Genomic DNA, 26,365 nt, shown 5'->3' with positions numbered 1-26,365 from the left:
AGTTTTCGATTAATTGTGAAACTCAATTGTCAATATTGTCGTACTGAGTAAATCACCCCGTGCAATTTATTACGTTAAATGGAAAAAAACGAAGCCCGTTACAATTTTCCCCTATAAATTGAAGATGAGGGTACTAGCGCCGGGTGATGTAGATAAGGGTTGCCGACAAAGAAACATGTTACATCCTGTTATTTTAAGAGGAATTGTTTTCGTTTTTAAATAAAGAGAGGCGTTACCTATAATGATCTTTAGAAATAGAAGTTGTTGTTGGTGACTGTTGATGGAAGGGTAACACAACGTTGAAACGTTCAGTGTTTATGCTGCGTATACTTGGAAAAGAAGACCCGGGCGAAGAAAAGTGATATTAAATTATTCTCTCTATCCGCGCTGCAACGCCAGGTTCTATTTTTCTATTCTCCTTTCTCAGGTTGGTTTAGTGGTTCAATGTACAAAATTCTTCTTGCAAACTTTCTCCTTTTGTGTTTAGTACATTTGGACCTACCTGCCGTACCTTTACGTCCCAGGCTCACTCAGATAGGAGTGGTTAAGATCAGGATAGCATTTAGTTAATTTTTCATTTACTGAACATTGGATTAATAATTAAATATTCATAACCTAGAGAGATTACTTACTTCAATATTGGCATATTTTTGAAACAACTCTTTTTACTTCCCTTTGCGAAGAAATAGAAATGTTATGACAATTACAAGACATTATATCGCATTGATTATAATTAAATAAAGAAAACAAAACAATTCTTACAGTGACTCTAAAAAAGACAAAAACCTAATTCCTAAATACACTCAAAAAATATCCTTGCGAGCCAGATAATTAAATTTAACTTCGCAAAAATGCAAGCAGTAATTCTAAGAAGCAAATTGTTATGTTTTGCGTTCATTGAGAACGCATGCGAATAAGTCACTTCTACACTAGTTCTTCATTGGTCACGCCAATATATTGTAAATTATACACTGTTTTGGGAGTAGAATCATGTTAATCTTTAATTAACCTCATAAAAGTTACTTCGCAGGGATATGAATACTTTAATCAAGAACGGTGGCGTTTCTTATGCTTCTCGGGGCAAATGAAATTCCCCACGTTAAAGTAGAAAAGTTAAAAATGTTACATAAGCACGGTATGCCTGTTCTAATGTTTCCCAAGAGATAAAAGTACGTGAACTCAATCTGGTGGAGATTAAAACGGCGGGATGTACGTTGGTTGCCGTTTACATTAATTATAGCAGTTTTACACATAGACGGTCCTCGAGGAACTCTAAAATGAAAATATTTCAGGTTTTCTCGCTTTCTTTTTTTTTCCTATCATCGTGCTGCAATGTTATGATAATTTTAAACCTTACAACTAACGTAAAACGTATTTATTTTAAACAGTAGTTAAGCGCAAATTGAACAAGCTCAACTCTTAATTAGAAGTGTCCACGCAGCGTGATTCATATGGGGAACAATCTGGAATCTTCATAGATTGTAAATAACGTTATCGTGCATCAATGTATAAGGGTTAGGGGTAGACAATCTTTTTCATATTTCATATCCTGAGATTAGACTTGTTAAAGAACAGAATTCCCATTTATATACACGTAGAACTTTGTGAGATAATTAAACTGTCCGAAAAAGATGCTTCTGGCAGCAGAAGTTGCAAAAACTTTTACGGGTACACTATTTACGAAAAACAAGAGTGGCGCTTTCTAAACCGTGCAAAAATTAATTAAATTGAAAGACCGTAAATTTCGGTCGATCGATCTTAAAAATGTCAAATAGAAACAATTTATTATGTACACAACGTAGGAACGTCGCCCGCTCGCTCCCCTTTTTTTCCTGATCGCAAAAAGATTTTGTGACAAAGAAAAACTACTTTAAACTCGCTATGGTACCTTCGAGCACCTCCCCATTTTGTTTACTTGTCAAGCGAAATTAAATTCATCAGTCAGATGCTGTCAAATGATTGTTTAATGGCAGGGAAGCGCCGGATGCAGTAGACGCGGTCGCTTTCGGATTAAGTTAAGCTTCTCGTTCCGTTCTTTTCAAATTGGATTGTTTCGTTATCGTGATTTTTGCGGAGAAATTGTTTTTTCGCGATATCCGCCGGTTTTGATGTTTTCGTTGGTGGCGGCGGCGGAGAACGCCAGCAGCGCATCTGCGGTTTTCTAAATAAACTATTTCCGCTTCAGATCGTCCGCACGGATTATCCTTGCAGAGAGATATTAATTCACTCTCGATTTGACCAATTCAGTTAACGGGGCATTTATCTGATTACATGCATGCCATCCTGGAATTAACTCGACTCTTCCATGTAGGGGGCGAGCCGGCTTTAAATAGATTACGCACATTTTGTTTTAGTGTTGGTCGAACTGTAGCTTAAAGCATAAATACCTTCCATAAATTAATCGTTATTTACAGGCTGCATTTAACAAGCGCAATCAACGTATTTTTAAATGTCTATACACGATCCAACCCTAGTTATCTAGAAATTATGGATAGTTCCATAAAGTTCTACAAAAAGGAAAGAGGATAGCAAAATTCGATAATAATATGCACTTGTTACAATTAGTGTACTTTTTTAGAGTAAATTCAAATACGGAATTAGTAGAAATGTGCTCACTTTTTGATAGGGTACATTCCTATAGAAGTTACAGGTTTATATTGTAAACTACATGGGGGTGCCGTTTCTCTAAGTCGACACACTGCCGAAGATGAGAGCGTGTCACTCGGTAGTTTGATAATAATAACCCGTGCAAGATACGCAACGCATGTAGTTATCAATTCGGGTGACGGGGCAAAGTTTCGAGTATCGCCGGGAAATAACGATATGGTGATTGGGACCTTTCAATGTTAGGATTTTTGTTGTTGCAACCCAGTCGTGTCCTGAGAAAAATATATAAAGGAAAGAGAAATTAAATGGCGTAATTTGAGCTAGCTATGTAGGTGCCTGTTGGTTGGTATTTTTGACCGCATACCAATGCACACAGCATTATTGCTCTGGCGCCTAACGTAAGCAATGCCAAGAAATCCTTCAGGAATCAAAAACCAAAATCTGAGCACTAATTTTGGGATTCTCGGGACAAGCATGAGGTCAAAAATGGTCCATCCTTACGTATTTATTTACGACTGTTGCAAATGTGCTATTCTAGGGAACGAATTTTTCTTACAGACTTTCGGCTGGAAAGTTCAAAATAATAAACTTCATCGGAGCACTTAATTAAAAGAAAACTAGTGTCACAAAATGATTCATTTTTCTTATAGAATTCGACCGTGAAATTGAAACGATAACAACAAACACAATTGGAGCACTCAAAAAATCTCCTTAAAACTTCTGCCAAAGAATCAGTTACACAAATTTTGATATGAAAACGGGTCGTACAATGGATTCAAATAAATGCACAATTAATTGATTGACAATCATAAAGAAATTTATTCCGCAACACATACGCAAAAAATCATCAGGAAAAATCCTGGAATAAAGAGGGGAACAAGCCCGTTCTTACATTTACCCCACACGCAGGTGTTCGATCACAAATAAGGAAAAACCGAAAATTGCTTACAGTTTTTTTAAAATAATCCATACTTAGTCGTAGCAATGGTATTGCGATATTCAGGCGCATGTAGCATTAACACAAACACTTATTGACAGCGAAATTGTCTAGAAATTTGTCTTGTAGATCTCGTTCCACAAAATCCAATAAATTGGAGCCTAAGACAAGGGTTAAAATGGAAAAATGAAAAAATACATAAACATTACACAGGAGAGGCGGTTTGTGACCAGGGAAGTAATTTCTCTTGTAGATTTTAATTTAGACAAACGTAAAAACAATATTTAAGCCTTGCATTGGGAATTACAGTAGAAAACTCCGTTTAATTACTTGCGAAGTTGTTGAGAAGTGACTGTAAATTAATTTAAAAGTGCATTATCTTAGATTGACCGGAAAACGCATTTTTCTTATAGTTTTTGTCATGGGCAATTGAAAATCGTAATAAAAACGGCGACTGGTGCACTACATCAAAAGTTAACATGAAGTCCCTATCTAGGTCGTAATTCCGGCTCGATTAAACAGGAAAACGGGGCCAGAAAATCAAATACACGCAACAAGCAATCGATAGAACAAATTAATTAAAAGAAGTCCTAATTACCTTAAAGTATCAATCCAAAATGTCCGGTTGTACTGCGACTTTCAACAAGCAAACGCACTTTCTTCTGTAGAACTTTTCAATTAAACAATTGTCTTCTCCAATACACTTTTGCATGCCTCGCAAATTTAACAAACACCAAAACAATAAGCGGCTACATTAAAGCGCCCACAAAAAAGACAGAACAACGCTGAATTCTACCACCAAAGAATTAACAATTAGCGTCCACCATCAAAAGATACACGATTCATTGCCTGTTAGCTTATTTAAAACAATTTCCCTTTCTATTAAACTTCCACCTCTACTTCCTTAACAAATTAATGGGTTGTTGAACGATAAAATGCACCTGTGTTTTCTTATCTTGAAACTAATTAGCTTATCTTCCTATCTACGACCGGAGAAAAACCTTCTACGCAATTATTTCCAGGTGTTTGAATCCTTAATAAAACTTAGCACACAAATAAAGTACAAGGACATGATTTCAAACAAAATTAACAACTAATAATTCTGATACAAAAGCAACTTTTAACGTTAAAAATAACTTAAATCGGCCCATCGTTATTACAGGCGCAGTAGCCAAATAAAACGTCCGCATGACTTGATGAACTTCAATAGTAACTTTTGAACAAAATTAACAATTGACCTAATCTCGTATAAAGCCATACACGCGAAAATGACAACGTAAAATAAAAAAAAAATGTGTTTAAAGATTAAATTGAACTAAAAGGGTCCTTTTATATACCTTTTTTATTGCGCGCAATAAAGGCCGTGGTTTAAGAATGGTAACACAATTTTTAGAACCGTCCACGGAAATTATGGCCGAACTGTAGAATTAACTACCCCGTTACTTTATCACGGAACTTCAACAGATATAACTGAGAGTTTTCTGCAAAATTGCGATAACGTAATAATCAGCCGTGATTTATAGTCCCAAGACTTGTCCCAATCTTATTCCATCCTTTTTTTTGTCCGTAACCGACGAAGTCAAAATCCCCGTTTGTGTATCGAGGAATTAATGAAGACATAATCCGTAATCGAACCACTATAAACGAAACTCGTTAATTAGTTTAGTTACTTCCAGATCTTGAACTCGCAGTATTAATTAACATACAAGCAAACAGATAGTTACCATTCAACCCCAAGCGATGTTTGAACTTCCTGACGTTTAAAACATAAAGGAAGCTTGAGCAGAAGATGTAATTAACATTGGATTGGTAAGCTAAACCTACTCTTTTACTCTTGCCAAAATTTTCGCCGACAAACACCTCGGAAGCTTTTCGTCGTTACATGCGAGTAATTGCATTGTGTAAATTCTAAGCACTGTTGATGCAGCTGGCTCTTCCAACCCCCAAGAATTCGGTATCATCAACGACCCCAATGTTCGTGACGCCCTCGCTGTCTCCGCGAGCGAGGAGAATATATTTTATCGCCCCTTTTTCATTTTAGGCAAGTCAAGAAACTGCTTCCGACGTTGTATTCTTATACAGCTCCTTACACAGGGAGAGAGATAAACTTTTTCTCGTTTTTGTACGGGCGTACGAGATCCGTATGATGAAACCAAATTTAAGAAACTCCGACTTAATAATAGCGAAAAAATGCAAATTTTACCCCTTTGTGTTTTGTGTGTCATGAATTTAATTACCCACGTGTATTTTGGGGATTTAACGAGAAGAGGCTTTGCGACGCTAATTGATCAATAAGTTGCTGAGCCCAAATGATATATGATTGTCTTTAAAATTTAAGCATGACTTGATGTTAAAAGGACACTTTCCCTTTGTAAACTATGGCCCTTCAAACCTGCGTTGAATACTTTATAAGGTACTTTGTGGTGGAAGTCGTTTGAAATGAAACACGATGTTGTGAAAGCCTATATTTCATTTTAAGCCCCATATTAAACATGACGTCGATATGCGGTGAAAAATCTCGAATAAGCGTGACGTTTTTTAATTAAAAGACACTGTCTCGCAGCTTACAAATCATTCGTGTTTTGTCAATACAATTTATCAGTGACAGTGGTTTTGTTTCTAGCTGCAACTCAAATGGTTCTCTCTAGGTCATAGAATTACTTTCAACTCATCTTCTCCAAGACTTACACTTAAGACCTTAAGTAGCGCTTTTCTGCTTTGAAGGATGATGCCTCGAATACACCATTAACGTCCTTCATTTCAAGCATCGCAGACGGAGAAAGAGTCCCCTTTTTTACTTTTTACTATTTACCCAACCAGTTATGACATAATCAAGTGCGCTTTTCGAGTGTGATTTTGTAACTCAGATTCAAAAATCCTAACATTTACTTAAAATTCTTATAAATTTGAAAGTTACGAGGGCCTCAATCAAATTCCGTAAATGCCATTGAAATCACTTGAATTGAAATATAACTGGCTTGATGAGGCTAACTAATTAATGTAGTGGATGATCGGGTGATAAAATTTTATTACCTATACAACCCTTTGATAAACTTTGCAACACAATTTCGGAACAGGATGCGTAACAACTTCAGGCAGCAGACATTAAACTTATTCGGCAAAACTTCCCGTAATATTGAGCGCTTTTAAAATCGATCCAATAGTCGTGTTCATTTTTCGTTTTTCCTATTTAAAAGAAAAACCACCTCCACTCATAAATTCAATAGGTATCCAGTTAACTTTTGTCCGATAAGACTTTTTTACCAACATCTGACTAGATTAAACCTTAATCATTACAAGAAAAAGAATTAAATGTGCTGCCTTAATTTACAATGAATAACTAACATTTTCCTAATTCTGTCTATCTGAAATCAAATTCCCCAGATCCTATGAAATAACTTGAATGATTTTTGTTAAAACGTTTATTTTTAATTTATAAATATCTGACAGCTTTCGGTGGAATATATTCTTTGGTTTCCAGGAAACTTTTTAGTTTAATTTGTTTTTATAGTTTGCATGTTTAAGTTTTAACAGAACAATGCACTTGTCCAAATGGCCCCATTGTAGTCCAATCAAATTAGCTCCAAAAGTAATTTAAATTGGATGTTGTCACTTCACTCAACGAGACCACGTGTATTCTATATGTAACAAAATCCGCTGAATCCGAAAATCAAAGCCCCCTGGCCGGAAACTCCCGGAACATATTGTTATAAACAAAAAACAAAGAAAAAATGGGAAAGTCTCGTTTTTTTTTGCATTTGACTTCAATTATCTCGTTAACTATTGCTCTAAGTGAAAAAATGAAGAGAAATGAATTTGTTTAGAATCGAATTTTTTATAAGATACAGTTGGTCCAGAACGTTCATTTTGAAATATAAATATAGGGTTTTACGGAAATATATAAAAAAAGGAATCCCAAAAGTTAACATTCTATTTTTACAAGTATAATTCATCTGATCTTTTTGAAAATCCGTATATTTGGTCACCTCTTTTGATGACAAAACAATATTACAAACCCCATCACCGTAGGTATCATAGTCATTGATTAATTAAATAAACAAATTAAAAAAACTATGCTTGCTCTTAGTTAACAAATGGAATAGTTTCCAAAATACCACAAGAAATGTAAAACTATAGTAGGCGAATAGAAAGCTCTCGGAAAGACCTACATAAAAAAATACATCAAAATCCTATTAATAGTTCAGGAGAAGTCAGCTTTTGTCTTTGGGCTTGTGTGTGTGAGACAACCAAAAATGAGTTTGCAAATCGAATCTCATCAACTGATTCTTTAAAGCTTGAACTTTGCTTAAGCTTCTATTAGACCAAAATGTATGATTTTTATTAATCAGAGTGCCATGGGCCTATTATAGAGTTACCTTTCTTATTATATTTCGGGAGTTATTCCACTTGCTAGTTAACTAAATTTATTCCACAGTCCGTCGATTTGCAGGAAAAAACGAGACACTTTTTGGAAATGGTTGTCTTATGTGCAAAAGTTAGTCAAAGCTTAACTGAGCTGTTAACTCATTTGTTTCGATAAAAAATGACATTTGCCTTGATTAAATTAGTTAATTTAACGGAACTGTTAAGCCTCGATTAAGCTAGAATTCGTATGCACAAAAAAGAACTAGCATTAACGGTGCCATCAAGCAGCTCGTCCACTGATCTGACAGTTTGTTCATAATTTTCGATTTGAGCTTGTGAAAAGTAATTCTTATAGAATAATTAGGCCTATTCCAATAGTTTTTAACATCATTATATTTAAATAGAAAATATATTCACTTCTTTAATTGACTCGCGTAAACGCGTTTTCTAAAATTCTTCTCCATGAGGCGGGTGGAGTATTCCAGTCGAGCATTCTTCCACTTTTGAAGATGGTAGTTTTTTATAAATTGCTGCAAACTGACCCCTTATTTTGGATTTGGGGTCTCCGTTTTGGAGCGATTATTCCACGTTTTGGAGTACATTGACGGTCAGGTGAGGAAGAAAATGAAAAGGGTAGGTATTTTGAGCCACTTCAAGGATGATTGCTAGGGCGTAAGGTTCCAATAGCAATAACGACTCGCCATATTTAAAACAATGTTTTTATTATGCAATGTCCAACTTTGATTTGGAACATAATAAGAAGTTTTACCATAACCCTCATTATCGATAGCACTTGTTGTGCCGGTGATGCTGCTTTCGATTCCTCCTCCAGTTTTCTTTCGCCCTACCTTGGAAATAAGAAGTTAGGTTACTTTTTCACACTTTTTTGGCAAGTAAAGCTTCTTCTGGAAACTTTTCTATATCTTGTTGCGCCATTTCTCCATCAAAAGCTTCTTTAATTGCCCTCGATGCCTTTCTTTCTAATAACGTACCAATAATTAAATGCCCTAATGAATTTATAAACATTATAAATTGGAAAAAAATGAGTATTCGGAATTAATATAAGACTGAAGGCATGCAGCATCGAGAGGTGTAAAGGTGAGAAACTTTATCAGGAAGCAGTGCTGAATATTTTAGCTACTGTAATAAATTATTCTGACAGTTAAAAATATATGTTGGAATAAGCTCCACTTTCAATAAAATTAGGCACTCAATGGAAGTTTAACCGGAACTTTTATTGAATGAACTCAGGACAGTCTACTAAGTTACTGTAATAAGAAGGTAATATTTGCTTATGATTCAATCAATTATTTGCAGTAAGTGTTCTCTCTGTACTTCGGTAAAGATTTGGCCACGGATCTTTTTTTCCATTGTTAATACAAACGTATAAATTGACTATTAAATTACAGATAACAAAAAAGAAAAATCTTCTATGTTATCAAAAAAGTAGGCTTTGTAAAAAAAATCACACATTTCCATAAAAGTACAACGTTGCCGGCGCCAATTTTACCAAATATTTAATCACTGCCTTGGTTAGTTAATCAAGGAGTTTTTTTGTTTTGTGCATACTAATCTAATTTAATCACAGGGTTAATTTAATCATGCGGATTAACTAACGGCCTTATTGTTTGTGCATTCGGCCCTGAGTTCGATCTGAAAAAAAAATTGAGAACACTCTGGGAGTCATCCAGTTTGAAAGACCAAGCATCATTTTGTAAATTTGTTTATTTAATAACGCAATAGCTATACAACTTGCGGTGATCGGGTTTGTGATATTGTTTTGTTATCAAAAGAAATGACCAAATACGGATTTTCAAAAAGATCGGATGAATTTTTCTTAGTAATTAACAAATTGGTAATTTTTAGGATAATTTCTTCATATTTGTCCATAAAAAACAATAAATTTTGAAAATGAACTTTGCATACCAACTGTATCTTATCGAAAATTCGATTCTAAACAAATAGTTAACGAGATAATTGAAGTCAAATGCGAAAAGAAACGACATTTTGTCATTTTTTCTGGATTTTTGTTTATAACAATATGTTCCGGGAGTTTCCGGCCAGGGGGACTATGATTTTCGGATTCAGCGAATTTTTTTACATAGCATACACTTGGTTGCGTTGTGTGAAATGACAACATCCAGCCCAAACCGTAATTTGACTGGACTATTGGTGGGGCACATATTTTAGACACATACACATTTCGATAAGAAAACCGCGCCTTAAAAACAGAACTTTATTTTGTCAACACTCAACAGATTCTATAGAATATCATAATCATCAAGATCTATGTTGAGTTGTATAATTATACGACTTTACTCGAGTGGTGCCTGGTTTTTCAGATAGTTGGGGCAATTTACCAATTATCTCCTGTCTGTTGACAGTTGCCAAATCCTCAATATTATTCCCTCTTTTTCTTAAAAAAACTTTATAGCGAGTACCATAGCACCTTCTTCTCTGACGATTTGACCGACCCAATATCGAATATCTTTTTTTTTTTGGAAATTGGACTAAAATGTAGTCCTCTGGTTTTAAAATATCACTGTCTCGTGGTTTTTTTGACCGTATTTCCCTCAGACCCATCACTATCCATATCCAGTCCTGTATCACTATCTGAGCTGTATTTTTTTCACGGAGCAAAGGAAAGTCGGTCTGAAGAAATTTCTTTATTTTTCCTTTGGCGTTTTTTTTTGTATCTGGATTGTACCACATGACTCACCTAAGCTTAACGTTTCACTGTATTTAATTTAGCTGCCCGTGTAGTTTCTCAAGTTTTTCAAGTCTCTCCTGTTTTGGAGTGCTAGTGAAGGTTCGCGATTTCCCTAATTTGCGCCGTTTGATTTCTTTCCGGGGACTTGCTTTTGATAATGGTCGAATGGTAAATGGTGAAATTTTAGATTCATTTCCTACAGTAAATTTAACCATTTTCTTTTCGCCTTGCGGGTGACATTCAGCCATCGCTTCGTTCTTTTCCTTTTCTTGAGGTTCATTTGAAGGCCCTGCTAGTATTATATATATTAGAGATTACGTTGACTTAGGGGTTGACTGGTTTAAATCTTCAGCTAACGTTTTAGAATTTACTGTAGGTTTGTTTTCATTTATAGGAGCTATCTGTGGTGATAAGCAACACTGAAATCCTCTTCGCCAAATACTAGCCTATTGAGGGGCCATACTCCTGACTTTTTAAAAGCACTGATTATAGAAGGTTGCACCCTATGAGTGGAGTAGGGCGGGAATGTCAAAAGGACGATTCCTTTTTTGCAACCAAAGTTGTGTGTGAGTCGTGGTAGTCTAGCACTAACAAAATGGGTGTGCTAGTAGGTAATTTAATTGTGGTGGTTAGTGTAAAGGTGTTTATTGAAAATTGTTTTTGTGTACGGATACCTTTTTATTTGGATGACAATTCCCGGACATCATTTCTGCTTCTATTGACTTCCAGGTTTCTGCTTCAAAAAATCCGGAACTAACAATACAATCAATACAAATTTAAAAAGCAACACATACACTAGGAGAGTTGAATACCTTGCTGTCTGAAGCTATGAAGATGAGTGTCATAAGATTTTCCCTGATGAACTCCTCCAAACTGAAATTTTCTGTAGGCTTATGTGAGAAGTCGAATGTAAAGATGAAATCCATAAAAGTAATTAGCAAAACGTGGTTTGTGTCGATGTGCCCTTATTGCTGTACGCTGAACTTCTTTTTAAGAAATTTTATAATGGTCACTTTGTAATTAATACACGCGCATGGCATCGTATACCTAGTCCAAACCATTGCATCACTACAGGAGAACATTTTACATAAATTGTCTAATAAGTTGTACTGTTTTAACAGTTATACAATTACGCTTCTGTCGCCAACACTCGCGTTTGCACGAAATTAATTTCAACTCGTATTCTCCAAAATTAATAAAACGTAGAATTAAAGACCTGTTGCAGAAATATTGTACAAGTATTTAATTAAAGTTATCCGTTTCGCAACAACTATCCGCCTAATTACCTTTGAAAAGGCGCGTAGCATTTTTAAATTGCATTAAAGTGTAACCGGGGGCGATGTATTTTAAAAATTCGCGCAAAGTATACACTCTGGCGTTTTACCGCCCCGAGAGAAAGATGGATTATCATTTTTCTGCTATGGGGAAGTTGTTGTCGCCCTCGCCTTTTTTCTTATCTTCAATAACACCTTCCTTACGGATTTAAATTTTTAACTAACAACGTTTTGAAATTTAAATGCGCTTTCGGAGGGGGCTCAAGGTATATTGGCGCGAGTACATGCACTAATCCCGTATAAGCGTAAAAGGGGGTCAACATTGTCCTAAACGGCGTCGTTATCCTAGAAAGCGCCCCAATAAAATGGCTGGTTCAGTGGAATGCTTTAATTTTGTTTACGGTTCTTACCATGAAGTTTATGCGGTCGGATTAGACCTATCCTTTTCATTTTATTCTGAATTATTATTCTACGTACTTTCTAGGTTTGTATAACACAGAGAGGCTATTTCATGAAATTTACATCTCTTACAGTATTAAACTTTAAATATATACGTTACTCCCTTGAGCAATTACATAAATTCTTCTTATCGTCGCGCTGTGAGTGTAAAAGCTTGAAATATTGAGAATATTGCGAATTTGGCCAATAAAAATTGCTTCCACTTCTGTAATACGTTTACCGTTAATCAATTCCTAAACTCGTTTTGCTTATACAGTCCTCGCTGTTACTCAATAAATTTACGATAGTATTTTAAAGGCCGTGCCAAACGGCTTCTAGTTGGGTGTGTCTTGGAAGTGGTTCAAATTGCATTTGGAAAAGTAAATAATTGCATTAAATATTCCGGATAATTGAATTTATGTCCGTAGCGATGATGCTGAAAATGAAGCTTTTTATTTATGGATATTTTAAAGATTAGCCAGAATCCCACCCTTTTAACGCGCGAAAGAATGTTTTCTTTTATTACTGCCAGATACATGTCATTTTTTTCCCGCCGACTTATACGATCAGATTCATACTTTCGACTACTCGTTCATGAGAAGTTTTCACTCACTGTAGGAATTTGACCATTTCCACTGTTTCTAGTGACGAATTTATAATGAGGTTCATTAACTGACTAATTTTGTATTACATGGGCGTCACTGGATCCCATTGTACCTCGAATGGGAAGAAAACGCCGTGGAGAGTTAAACTGGGGGGTTGCCAAGGCATATTTCTTTTTAGTACTAGTGGTAGAAGAAAGGTGAGCACTTTTTTTGAGAACGTAGAAGGGTTGAAATTGAAGTTTCTAGAGGGTTATTATACGAGCAATATACTGTTTCTTTGTCAGGGAGACCGAGAATGTGGAGGAAGGGGATTTTAAAATTTTTGAAGAAATTTTTGAGAACGGATGAAATCGCAAGAGGGGCCTTAAAAATGTTGAAGCTTGATTGAAAATTACTAGCCGGTTATCACGACCTACTATTTCATGATATTGGTGGGAGAAGAAGTGGGAACAAGGGTCGAAAAAAAAAATTAGTAGCTAGATAGACCATAGACGTTTGCAACTATAAAGTGAATCAAGGTAAAGGGACTTAGGGAATACCCTCTATCAAGCGCCAACGGTTCCTTAGGGGGGCGGTGCACTCGTTGTCCGGTGAGTTGTAAAATGATCCCCAAAGGCGGAGGAGTCTATTAAGACCAACGGCATCAGGATTGGAAAAGCAACAGGAGACCACCCCACACATTTATTTAGTATGGATTTCTCGAATGCTAAATATTCAGGAGTTAAAATAGTTTCCCATTCGGATCTCCGGGGAAGTATTCGGGGATGATACAAGAAGATGGAGTGATGTTTTACTGCAGTGAAGAGATAGAAGATTACGTCCTACTTAAAAAAGTCTTTTTTTAACAAAAAAAAAGAGAGAGGTTGCTGCAAAATTCGGCAAGGAAAGGATGATGGTCATTAGCCAATAAGCCAACACTTGGTTCGAACATCATGAAAGGAAACTTTACACTTGAAAATGCTCTGGAGAGCAGATCTCGAAAGCAGATTGATTTCATCATGATTTATGAGAGAGACTGAACTGCGTGTCCCAGGTTGAACGCACCATAGGCAAACAGAAACAGTGTATTTTATCGCGAAGGATCCACGAGGGTTTTTATATGTATTTGAAGTTAGTATTCAACGAACGTTATTGCGCTTGCCGGATGTTAGAAAGAGATTAAAGTTGTCGCTAATTGCAAAGGAGATAGAAAAGCTCGCGCGAATATGAAAGCATGACATCGTGTTAAACAAAGGAAGAAACATGGTGTGGGATAAAGGAAAAACTCTAAGCAAAATTTGGCATCGAAAGCGAGAACGGAGGAAACAGAGGATAACCAAATAGTGAATAGATGGGATGGAAAAAATTACGAAAAAGGTATACCAAGCAAATGAGAATAAATACAGAGGAAGAATCCAAAGTATAGGAAGATAGGGGTGAGAGTATTTTGATGTCAGAACTAAAGGTGGCTATAAGAGAAATGAAGGATACCGGTAAAGTTAATACAGTGCTTAGAGGAAGATTAAGAGGAAGTAGGAATTAAGATACCGAGGGATTTGTGTAATGAGATTTACGAGAATGGAGTGTGGTCCGAAGACTTTCTTAGAAACGTTATGAATTTATGATACCGCTTCAGATAAAGAAGGGAAGAAATGCGAGGAACACAGAACCATCAGTGTTGCGCGTGTTGGATAGGATAGGAAAAACAGATGTATACACCGAGGAAAACTATAAGTCTATGGAAAAGGCATTCGATTGGCTGAAATACTAAAAACTGTTAGAAATTGGATAGGAGAGAGAAAGGAGATTGGTCAGTAACTTATACACGAAGCAGGAGGTGGCACTAAATGTGGGTAATGAAATGACTGAATGATTTGGAATAGGTTGGAAGGTTAGAAATGAGGAAGTATTTATTTATTTATTTATTTATTTTATTTATCTTACGGTAGAGGTCCCAAAAATTAAAATTTTGTGTACAATTCACATTATACAAAAGGTAATTATTATACTTAAATTACTGAAAAAAAGAGAAGGAGAAAACAGACAACTGTTCAGCAATATTAGAAAGAAGAGAAACTGGGTGGGCCACGTGTTGAGGGGTAATGAAATGTTGAGGGACGTATTGGAGCGATCCGTGGAGATGGAAGGTGGAGGGAAGGGAGGAAGCAGAAAAAGGAAATGGATTGATGATTTAAAGAAGGCAGGGATACAGGGAGAGGCAATGGACCGGGAGTTGTAGAAGAAGGATGTCACCTAAGAACCTGCCAATTCGCAGGAAACTAAAAGAAAAGTTTGGAGAAACTGTTGAAGAGTTAAAATTCATGGAAAGTACATACCTACATATTTGTAGCAATAGTCGCAGAGAAAGGGACCCCAAAGTTGAAAAGAATCGCAGCGTGCCTAGATGAGTTAAACCTTATGAACGATATAGACAAACTTGTTCTGGATAATGGTTGCGGAAAAACGAAAAAAAAAGGGCTTGATATTTCGAAAAAAAGATTGTTGGCGGCGCAGAAGGGTTAAGATTTATGAGAATGGCTGGAGGGTTATTGTGAGAAATTTACTCTTGGCGTTGGTGGTGGAAAAACTGGTTCGGGAAAAGAACTGTTGGAGAGGCAGCAGAATAAATTTCATACAAACAAGGTTGTCTCACCATACATATTCTTGGTATTCGTTACAGAAGAAGTAGAGAAAGGTATCCCAAAAGAAAATGCTGCGTACGCAGATGAGTTAAACTTTTCTTGGTGTTGGTGTGGCGGGAAACCTGATTAAAAAAACCTTAAACTTGAGCGTGGCGCCAATGTACCAATGAACATTGCTGGAGAAAATTTGTGGCTACTAATCCAAATCCAAACCCGCAGTTTTTTAACAAAGAGACTTTTCTTAGAAAACTAATTTTCTCTTTTAACTGTTTCCAAACAAAAACAAGAAAATAAGATAGCTACTATTCGCAAATGGCCTTCTTTTCTGTCCGCCCAGAGCTTTTCTTCCCCGCTCGAAACCGAATTAAATTTCTTGGGCGTGTTTTCCGGTGTTTTCTCGTTCAACTCAAAAACCGCATCTTTTTGAAAACCTTACTTAATTTGTTCCTGCCTACACAATGGCGGATCTTTAATCTAGACAGCCATATCTGAGCTATTCCCAGACTTAAAGGAGCCATAGAGGTGATTAAAGAACAAAAGCAGCCTTATCGACGCCATCTTGATCTACCTAACAGCCTACCGCTTACATAAATACCACATAACCCATCTGGGGATATCAACATAATTTCCTTGGTTAATTAATTAATTTATTTATTATCCCTCTCTTGTTCTAGGCTCTCAACAGGCTTGCGCCCAATTACAGGGTGACCCACATAATGCTTTGATGATATTGTGTATACAGGGTGTACCTGTACAACAATACTGTGAAAATAAATTCAAGTTGTGTGTTTATTAATTTTATTGAGAATCTTGTAGTCGGCAACTACCTCCGTGCCCACCTAAGAACACGATCTTTGAGGAGCTCTCAAGAAAATAACTACTCACAACTCAGTTAAAAATTCAAATTGTGTGGTCCGGACATGGGAACGCGATGAACGACGAACCAAATACTTTACACAGAGCTGACAGCTTTTAAAACTCGCATTTTGTTAAACACGTAACTAAGGGAATCAAATATTAATAACTTTTTGAGGAATTTAACAAATAATTATAATGGCCGATCTGGTAATATAAAAATTTTAATTAAACGACACATTAACAAAACTGGACAACGGCTTTGTCTTTTTAACTGCAGAACCGCATACGTAAGAACTTTAGATGAAAGACGTTAACTTCTTTATCAGGTGAAAACTGCCCGTAATAATTTAGCGCAGCAATGACGTACGCTTTTGGAATAAACTCGAAAACAGCATCGTTTATTGCCTAATTTTTGTATTTAAAGCTGAAACCACCTTCATTCATACGTTCCATATCATTATTCTCCGCCGTTCCCCAAACTCCTAACACCTGCATTCGTTATCTTACACGTGGCGTTGTTGGTAAACAAGGCCAATTAATTAGTCCTATGACGCCTTTATACAAAACATCTGACTTTTACCTTACGTCAAGTTTACGATTAATGTTCCCTTACTTATGCGTTCCAAAATTCATGAGACTCACTAAGTACAATTACCTCGACAATTACCATTAAAGACTTGAACAATTTTTAAATTTACAATAAAAGAACTAACATTAAAATGACAATTTTACAAATTTTCCAACTCTGTCTAATTTAAAGAAATTCCCTTAGTTCCTATCAAATAAATTGAAACATTTTACATACAGGATGTTCCCCACTGCTATTTCCAATGCTTAAACCGAAATTACGTAACAACACAGTAAATTTTAACTACAGGGGGGCTTGTTTTCATCTGGGGCATCGTCTCAATCTAGAGACACGCAAAACATTCAAAATCCGAATGTCTATTATTGAAGTATTGTGGGTTTCACTGAGTATAGACAGGGAAATAAAAAAAAGTTGTAAATTTTTAAAATCAGTTCGTATCGAAATGTCGTTTTCGACATTGCGGTCAGAAAAATATAAATAAAAATGTTGTGTACAATACTGGTTGAGTCATTTCTTGAAAATAGCATAAGCGGTGCAAAAATAGACTTATTGTTACATAACAATTATAAACATATATGAAAAGCTGGATCAATCGATAAGAAATCATTACTCAAGAGTTTTCGAGATCGCAAACTAGTGACGCTAGGCATGAAACAAAAGACATACCTACGATCCCCTTTCAACGAACCAGTGCCGTTGGGAACACATTTCTTCCTTGTCTGCCAAAAAGTTGTCAATAGCAGCTTCCGATTCAAAACGGCGGCGGCCCCGAAGGAGTTTCTTTAACAGATAAAAGTCGGAAGGCGCCAAATCCCGACTGTAGGCAGGATTGTCGACTTCAATGAAGCCGAGTCTTATAGAATTGGCTAAATTTTGACAGTCTTATGCACGGTGGCAGTGTCGTGCGCAGCAGAAACATTTCCCGATTGGCATGAGAGGCCCGTTTATCGTCAATTGTCTTGCCTCAATTCAAATTCTTGGTGAGACATAGAGGGTGTGATAAAGAAATGGATAATGTAAAGAGCGTTTGATAGATTTTTTAATGTATCGGTGATGGTTAGTTTTTTGTAGTAGAGAAACACAGGATTTACAGATAATTGGGGCTAGGCGCGATACAAGTAAGTTATAACCATATTTCTTTCTGCCAATCTTATCTTAATCGTCATAATAAATCCACAAAAAGAAAACCGCGCACTGATTACTATTTAAGCGCCAATACTAATTAAAAGGAGCGAAATTTATACGGCTGTTTCGGTATACGTTACCTAATCTCGCTTTAATTAACGTACTCCGATGTGCTTGTCAATATAATTAATAATCGCCGTCCAATTTATTGCTTATTAGGCTAAACCGATTTTAAATAACGAAATTTTCTGTTCGAAAATTACAATCGATTATGTTCAACGGGGGACGTACACTGCAAACATTGGTATAACTGGGCTGACGTTAATGCCGTGAGATATATCAATGGGGCTTCAAAGATAACTACCCAGCCGACATAATTACGAAACAGTGTGCCGAAAGACACTAATTCTAATTTACCTAAACCAGTTCCATAACGTATAATTATACCGGGAATTACTCCATTAATTAGACGAGCAAAAACGTGGCAAAATTAGGATTAACGTGTCTATTTTTATTCTTTACAGGAACGGCGGCCGCCTCCCGTTTATACGTGGATGCTATTAGCAAATTAGCGCGACAGGCTCAGCAAGGAACTTGGGGTGGATGTGCAGATATCGGTAAGTAGCAAGAAATGTATCTGTCTTGATTGCTTGGCGCTCCGAAATAGATTCTTCCAGACGAGTGCGCGTGATAAAAACTTAATAAATTGGCCCTTTAAAATTAATTTTAGGGGAGAGCACGTCGATTATATTATATTTAAGTAGCAAGATAGAAAATAAATTGAATCAGCTTGCGATTTCCAATAAACTCGGGGTTTTGTTTCCTCTCGCAAACGCGACACCCTTCGACGTTTCTTTAAAGTCGAGATCACGGACGATTACTGAGATAATTAGAAACGAAATAACTAAAACAAAGCGTACATTTTGTAGAATTTCCAAATTCTAGGAAAACAGTACCTACTTTGAAATAAAAGCTCCGAAATCAATAGCTTCTTAGAGAAACCATTCGAAACTTTCCGGGATTACCTTCGTTCGAGATTGAAATTTAGTCGAAATTTTCCTCTTCCTAATTAGTTGCTCTCCTTCCTACTTCTGTGTGTATATAAACCTAAAGTTAGTAATAAATTATAGTTGAATGGGGGTTTTCGCACCCTCCGAGCGTAATCAACAGTTATTGTGGTGTATTAGATGGAAGCAAATAGTAATAGGGTTTACTCGCCGAAGACTAAATCGACACCTTTACGATGAATACGCTCATTTTATGGTTAAGTTTGGATTAAGTTGCCGCGTCTACGTATTTAAATTAAGAAACTTCGGGCGAACGGGAAGATCCCAATTTTGTTCTTATGGTTAGAGAGCTTATTATTCGCACGGTTGCAACCAATATAAATGCAGATAAGGTTATATGTATGCACCACGTTTTCCGTTTTCTTGAGCTTGGTTGTTTATCCTTAACTTAGACTATTGTAAGATTTTCCGTTTCTGTTCCAAATGGTATGGTGCTTGGCGATACAAATGGCAGCACGTTTCGTATAAAGCCCGTTTTATGAGGTGGCGCTGTTAGTTGAGCTTTTTAGTTCACCTTTCTTTCTATACGTGAAGATAAAGCGTCACCTTTATTTGCTTTGCTTTAGCTTCACGTAGTAAAATTCCTCCAAAGCACATGAAGAGGATTTTCCATAATTCATGGAACAATAGCGACAAGAAACGCAAATTCGGTACCTTGATACAGGAGTTCACGTGTACGTTTCGTGTTGTTTATTGTTTCAGCCGAAATTAAGCATCCTCCAAATTTACGCAATTTCCTCTTGCGCCCAAATTCGTTCTGTTAGAAAAATTTGTTACCCTATTATTTCAGTTAAGCTTGGCCCGGGATAGTAGCGTTGCAATCACGGAGCGTGTAATCAGGACTATCACTCACAGTCCTGAAAGATCCCATCTAATGAATAATGTTTATTGGACGCGAACGGAATTGGTGTTTTGTGCAATTAGCGCATTGACCTCTTGGAAACTTTATAGGCGGAATTACGTTTTTCGTGCTGCTGTTTGAGCGGCCCTTAGATACAAAACGTCAATAATTAGCGTTCAGTGAAACCACCTTTTAAACTTAATCTTCGAGGTTTAATGTTCAAAAATTAAAATTCTTGCATATGTTTTTTTAACCGCACTTCTACTTTACTTCGTTCCTCCACAGACTTTGCTTTTTTTACACTTTCTTAGCGCTTCAGCCCATGTTTTCTGTTTTACGGTTTCTTTACCTTACAAATAATCATAATGGACCCATGAGTTGAGTTGATTTTTTTTTCAAATCCAATTTTAAAACGTTCATCAATGGTAGAAATACATGCAATACAAACGAATTGAGATTCTCCTAGAGATCGGTACCTTTAAGAAAATGCTGATCCAACTTGATATACGATAATGGAAATTGTACCACATATAAAACTGGCTTTCTGCAAGTGATTATGTTGGTACAAAAAATAGTCTAGAGACGGTTCGATCCTTACAAAGACACTGGTGCGAAAAATTAAATAGTGGATGGAACTTCCTTCGGCGAAATAGGTAGCGCTACAATTCATGATGCTTTCAAGTGCAGCTTTAAAATCTTGATCCATGGTTGAGATCAAATAGAGGAGTTGTTCTCAGAGGATAAGTCAATTTTGGAATATGTAAGCAATGCCTTGGAGGTGGTAATCTACGTGACAGTTCACATCTTTCAGTCTACTGATGAGAAGTTTCATAGCAGCATGGTTCTTACACACAATAGCATCAACGGCCGATGGGGCAGAGTAATTCGAAACGATCTTAGATTTCTTGTTGAAAATGGTTTAAAAAGGACAGCTCACTTTTGGTTCCGTCATCCAAGTATCAGAGATTGGGATCCGAAATCAGATCTTGGATCATTGGGTGGATGGTAGGACTGAAGATAAAAGGTCCGCATGGATCTTCTTGCAGAGCTCCGACTTAAGAAGGCATGGTTCTCGTTCCGAAGAAAATGGAAGAACGGGTTGCATAACACTGGTACATAAAGCTGTAGATGGAGGGTGTTTTCCGTTTCATTTCTGCAAGCATTTGGTCTCTTTCTATCGAGTTGAAGGGATTTCTAGCTTTTTAAAGGCGTGCGATTTTTGGCTGCTGGTGGTTCCATCCGAGGAAGGTTACAAATTCGGTCTAAGGCAGGAAAGTCAATGTCATGGTGTGCGGAGGACCAGTGACGCTTTAGACCTCCACGAATTTTAAAGGAGCCTCTTGAGCACTCGGGACAGTTAATGGAGTTCTCGCGGTTTTCCGCAGTCGGCCAGTCCATTATCTGCCCTTTAAATTGCCCGGAGATGCTCAAGAGTGGCGCTACGGGGGTGCAATGGACTGAAAAATTAACAATGACGAAACATTGCTCAAAAATCGTTACTCTGGGGTGTTTGTGTATAAAAGAATTATATTTTTCTCAATTGACATTATCTACTAAAAGGTTACCCCTACCTCTTCCGTATTGCCCCCCCCCCACCCCTAGCACCCCCAAGGAATTTCGAGGAACTATTTGCAAAAACTTACAACTTTCGAAAAAAATCGTTCTAATTTTCGTCGTCTATAAGTATCCCGTAAAATGTTTGAAAATTCATATAACTGATCAACTGATAAACGCACAATACACATAAATTTCCACTTGAATTGACGTTAACGTTTATCACGAGGCAAAGAAAATTCTTTAAACACTCTCTGACTTTCTTCTACAACATGTACTTTACAATAATAAAGACCGACTGTCTCAAAAAAGCCTCGATTCACGTCTGGTTCGCTTATTTGAAGCATTCTTCCCGGTCTGTTTCCTTTCCTTTCTCTATCTTTAGTAAAATAATCCGTCATCATTGAATGAGCTGAACACATGATCCAACATGAGTGTAGCTGCAATTACAAACAATTCTAAAAGGGAAACAACCACTGAAATACAAATTCAAATGAAACGAACTAACTGTTTATTTCGTAAATAATCCCCAAGATGTACGTAATAAGTTGGAATAATACAGGATGTCCCGTAATTATTTTTGGTGTTTATTGTTATTTTAGACGAAGTGGAAACCATTTTGCAATTTGTGTTACTTCCTTGATAAACAGAGTTATACTGTTGAGGGGTGTAAATTTGACCATTTGATCAAATCATGGCCACTCCAGAAAGTAAATTATTTGCTTGCAGTAAAAAAAATATTGTGGAACAGAGCTGGGCAGAATACTTTCAAAAAGTATTTGAATACTAAATAGTAAATACTTTACACAAATCAAAGGTATTTGAATACTAAATACTTTTACGTCCAGCACAAGCGAATACTAGATACAGATGCATTGAAAAGTATTCAAATACTTAAAAAGAATAAGTATTCAAATACTTTAGAATGTATTATACTTTCAAAAGTATTCTAATACTATCAAAGGTATTCGAATACTATAAAAAGTATTCGAATAGTTTGAAAAGTATTTCATTATCTTACTTTGAAAAGTATTCAAATACTTGTCACTCAAATACATTAAAAATTTAAAATAGTAGGTATACTAGACAAAAAATCAAGTTATACTTTGTATGGGGTTAGCTTTTTTTATATTTCTATTGTTATATACAATTTTAATGGGAGTAAAAGCGTATTATTAATATTATATTATTATATAGGAGGTACCTACCAGGACCTTTCTTATACCGGTTATATCCTTAAGAATACGCGTACCAGTTTTTAAAGCGTCGTGCACATTATACGTACGCCTTTCTGAAATTAATCCTAGCGATTTTGGAACAGATCCATTTTTGACCATCCGTCACATGGTCTTAAGGATATAAGAAAGGTCCCTATTGTTTTTAAGTTACGTAGACTATCGAGTTCGGTATTCAGATGTATCGGATTTTTATATTTGATTTTGTGACAATGGAAACTTTCCCTAAACATTTCTAAATTGTTCTCAAATATTTGAATAACTTAAAAGTACTGCCTATTTTTTAGGTCGGAAAAAAAATTGTCTGAGATCGACCGGGAAAACATTTTCTTATAGAATGTGGCCTGTAGAATCCATAATTTCAAACAGTTCCAAGATTGGGCCACTAGTTCAAAAGTTACAGCCCTTTGAATTTTTTTTCGAAATAGGTTTCTAGTCTATAACTTTTGATTGAGAAGTATGATCGAAAAAGTACGAATTGTTTTGGATTCTACGCACCAAAATTAATAAGAAAAAGTGTTTTCCCGAGAAATTTTGGTGCAGTCGACTTTTGGTAAAAAAGGAAGGTAATACACTGCCTTTTTTTGAGCCACGAAAAAAAAATTGTCTCAGATCGACCCGGAAAAAAAATTTCTTATAGAATGTGGCCTGTAGAATCCATAATTTCAAACAGTTCAAAGATTGGGCTACTAGTTCAAAAGTTACAGCCCTTTGAATTTTTTTTCGAAATTGGTTTCTAGTCTGTAACTTTTGATTGAGAAGTCTGATCGAAAAAGTACGAATTGTTTTGGATTCTACGCACCAAAATTAATAAGAAAAAGTGTTTTCCCGAGAAATTTTGGTGAGTCGATTTTTGGTAAAAAAGGAAGGTTATACACTGCCTTTTTTTGAGCCCGAAAAAAAAATTGTCTCAGATCGACCCGGAAAAAAATTTTCTTATAGAATGTGGCCTGTAGAATCCATAATTTCAAACAGTTCCAAGATTGGGCTACTAGTTCAAAAGTTACAGCCCTTTGAATTTTTTTTCGAAATTGGTTTCTAGTCTATAACTTTTGATTGAGAAGTCTGATCGAAAAAGTACGAATTGTTTTGGATTCTACGCACCAAAATTAATAAGAAAAAGTGTTTTCCCGAGAAATTTTGGTGCAGTCGATTTTTGGTAAAAGAGGAAGGTAATACACTGCCTTTTTTTGGGCCACGAAAAAAAAATTGTCTCAGATCGACCCGAAAAAAAAATTTCTTATAGAATGTGGCCTGTAGAATCCATAACTTCAAACAGTTCCATGATTGGGCTACTAGTTCAAAAGGAAGGTTAAGTATTCAAATACTATGCGAAGTATTCGAATACTTTACGAAGTATCCAAATACTTTGCGAAGTATTCGAATACTAAATATTTGTGAAAGTATTTGAGTTACAAATACAAATACTGCTTCCATAAAAGTATTTAATTACAAAGTATTTGAATACTTTAAATGATTTGAATACTAAAAAGTATTTACAAAATTGAATACTGTCCAGCTCTGTTGTGGAACAAAGTATAAACCCGTAGTGATGTTACGAACTAGAACAATAGCCAAGCGGATGGCTACGGGAAACTGACACAAATAAACGCAAAGCTCTACATTCATTGTTTAACAAGCAGAATACCTGAACTTCTTAATCCTTCGCACTAAATTCCAAATACCGTTACATAAACATTTAATTTAATAAAATTGGATTTGTTACATAATCTCCTGAGAGGATAACCTTAATTCCCATGAATTATTTTAATTGTGTAATGAGTAATTTATTACGATTTTTACATTAAAAGCGTGCAGCTCCAAATTATAATAAATACATAATGATGGCACGATGCAGGCCATCAATTTAAACTTCACGACCTTATTATTATTCGTTTTTACGATACTCTTGTGAGAAATTGTAACAATCGTAGTCATACCTACCACACGTAGCGGCAATAATTAAGTGAACTTCCCTAATACACAAGATGCATTGTTTGAATTGTAACATAAACGGAGACGTATTCGGCGAGGGTTCTGGTTTTACACATTGTTAAAACCCCGCGAAGGCGAAGGGTGAATCGACTACAATTATTACATTACGACTTGAAGGGTGAATGTATAAGTTAAACTTGTTATCGCCACCTGACTAAATTCTACTTATACAACAAAAACTCGATGGAGCAATTCGAGGAGAAAGAACCCTTAGAATACTAATTCCCAACTTCACAACAGGGTACATTGTCGAGAATATTTCCTAAACTTTTTTTTTTGTAAACAGATCGCAACAACTTCAAAGTGCTCACCTGAAAATGACATTTTAGTTATTTCTTTTTTGCGACATTCAAAAGGGAAGTATTTTTCGACGTGAAAGTTACGCTAATGTAATCGATTTGCAAAAATTGAAGTGTCAATTTAATCTATTTTAGCAGCAGGATTTATGATACGCATTTTAATCCGGCGATACCTAGTTACGCTTTGGGGGTTTAAAATTAAATCTGGGCATTACTACTGTAGTTACATTATAGCGTTTGCGAATGGAAGCATTGGGATTTTCATTTATACTTGCAGTTCCAAAATTACATGGTATTTTATAAGTATTCGAGGTGGAAGGGGAAATTTTGATCATAACTTTTTTAGTAATTAAATCCGTACGATTTTTTTGTTCAATTTGAGTAGTGTAGAGTAATTTCACTGGAAAGAAGAACTGTGGATTATATTGTTTGTGAATTACCAATGTGAATGGTACTGTTGAAAAGAAGATGAAAAATAGTAAAACGCTGAGCGATTATGGGGTTCTACTAAAAGTGTCATTCAAAGTTACCATGGCCATTCCTTCACCAGTAGTTCACACCTGGATATTGGGCCCCCTTTCTTAATGCTTCGATCACTTCTTTTCCAATGACGGCACCTTTGTCTACGTCTTCTTCCTTGTCTGTGATTTACAACGGTGGCTGTAAATTCTCCTTTAAATTTTTGGAGATTTTGTTATTTAAATTTAGAGGTTTTGAAATTTTTGGTATTGTAGTAATCTGGAGTGCAGCAAACGTGTATTTGTTTCTATACATTTATTTTTCTATAGTGCTTTGTTTCTTAATTGCTTTAGGAAGCCGATCGATAGAAACATAAAGTCTGGGGTTTAAATCACATTTCAGCTTTTTAATTAGTAAACTTAAGTTGCTAACTCGATATTGTGATAGTGTGGGGTGTCCATTTGCAAAATCAGCAATCAGGCTGTCGTTTTTTCAACGAAATATGACGACTTTTGTTCCAATTAAATCTTGTGACATTGGCTAAACATTGTCATATTCAGCAGTAGGTTAGGGAGTTCTATTTTGGCAGATTAATGCCACAGTTTTTTAGCCATAATCTCCCGCCGAGCGAGTTGTTGTGGCGAACCCTTAGGGACACACAAAATTTCAGGGACGAATCATTCTAGAACGAATCTTTCTAGGAGAAAATTTTCTTGCAGGCGAATTTTTGCAGATGAATGATGAAATATGCCACAGAAATAATAGGGAATTGGTTCCAAGAACAAG

General features: G+C 36.0%; 1 protein-coding gene across 2 annotated transcripts in view; it reads left to right on the top strand.

Moving 5' to 3' along the window:
* The window catches only part of LOC116173266, a 133,565-nt gene that overhangs the window by 91,431 nt on the left and 15,769 nt on the right, over positions 1-26,365 (top strand). For both annotated transcript variants that reach the window (XM_031490624.1, XM_031490623.1), the window contains exon 4: positions 18,654-18,746. In XM_031490624.1, coding sequence (XP_031346484.1) covers positions 18,654-18,746 — 93 coding nt within the window. The remainder of the gene's footprint in view (positions 1-18,653; positions 18,747-26,365) is intronic.

Source organism: Photinus pyralis, unplaced genomic scaffold (assembly GCF_008802855.1).
Source record: "Photinus pyralis isolate 1611_PpyrPB1 unplaced genomic scaffold, Ppyr1.3 Ppyr1.4_LG6, whole genome shotgun sequence".
NCBI classification, from domain to species: domain Eukaryota; kingdom Metazoa; phylum Arthropoda; class Insecta; order Coleoptera; family Lampyridae; genus Photinus; species Photinus pyralis.
Note: the sequence above shows the minus strand (reverse complement) of the source record. Positions and strands in the feature narration are given on the sequence as shown.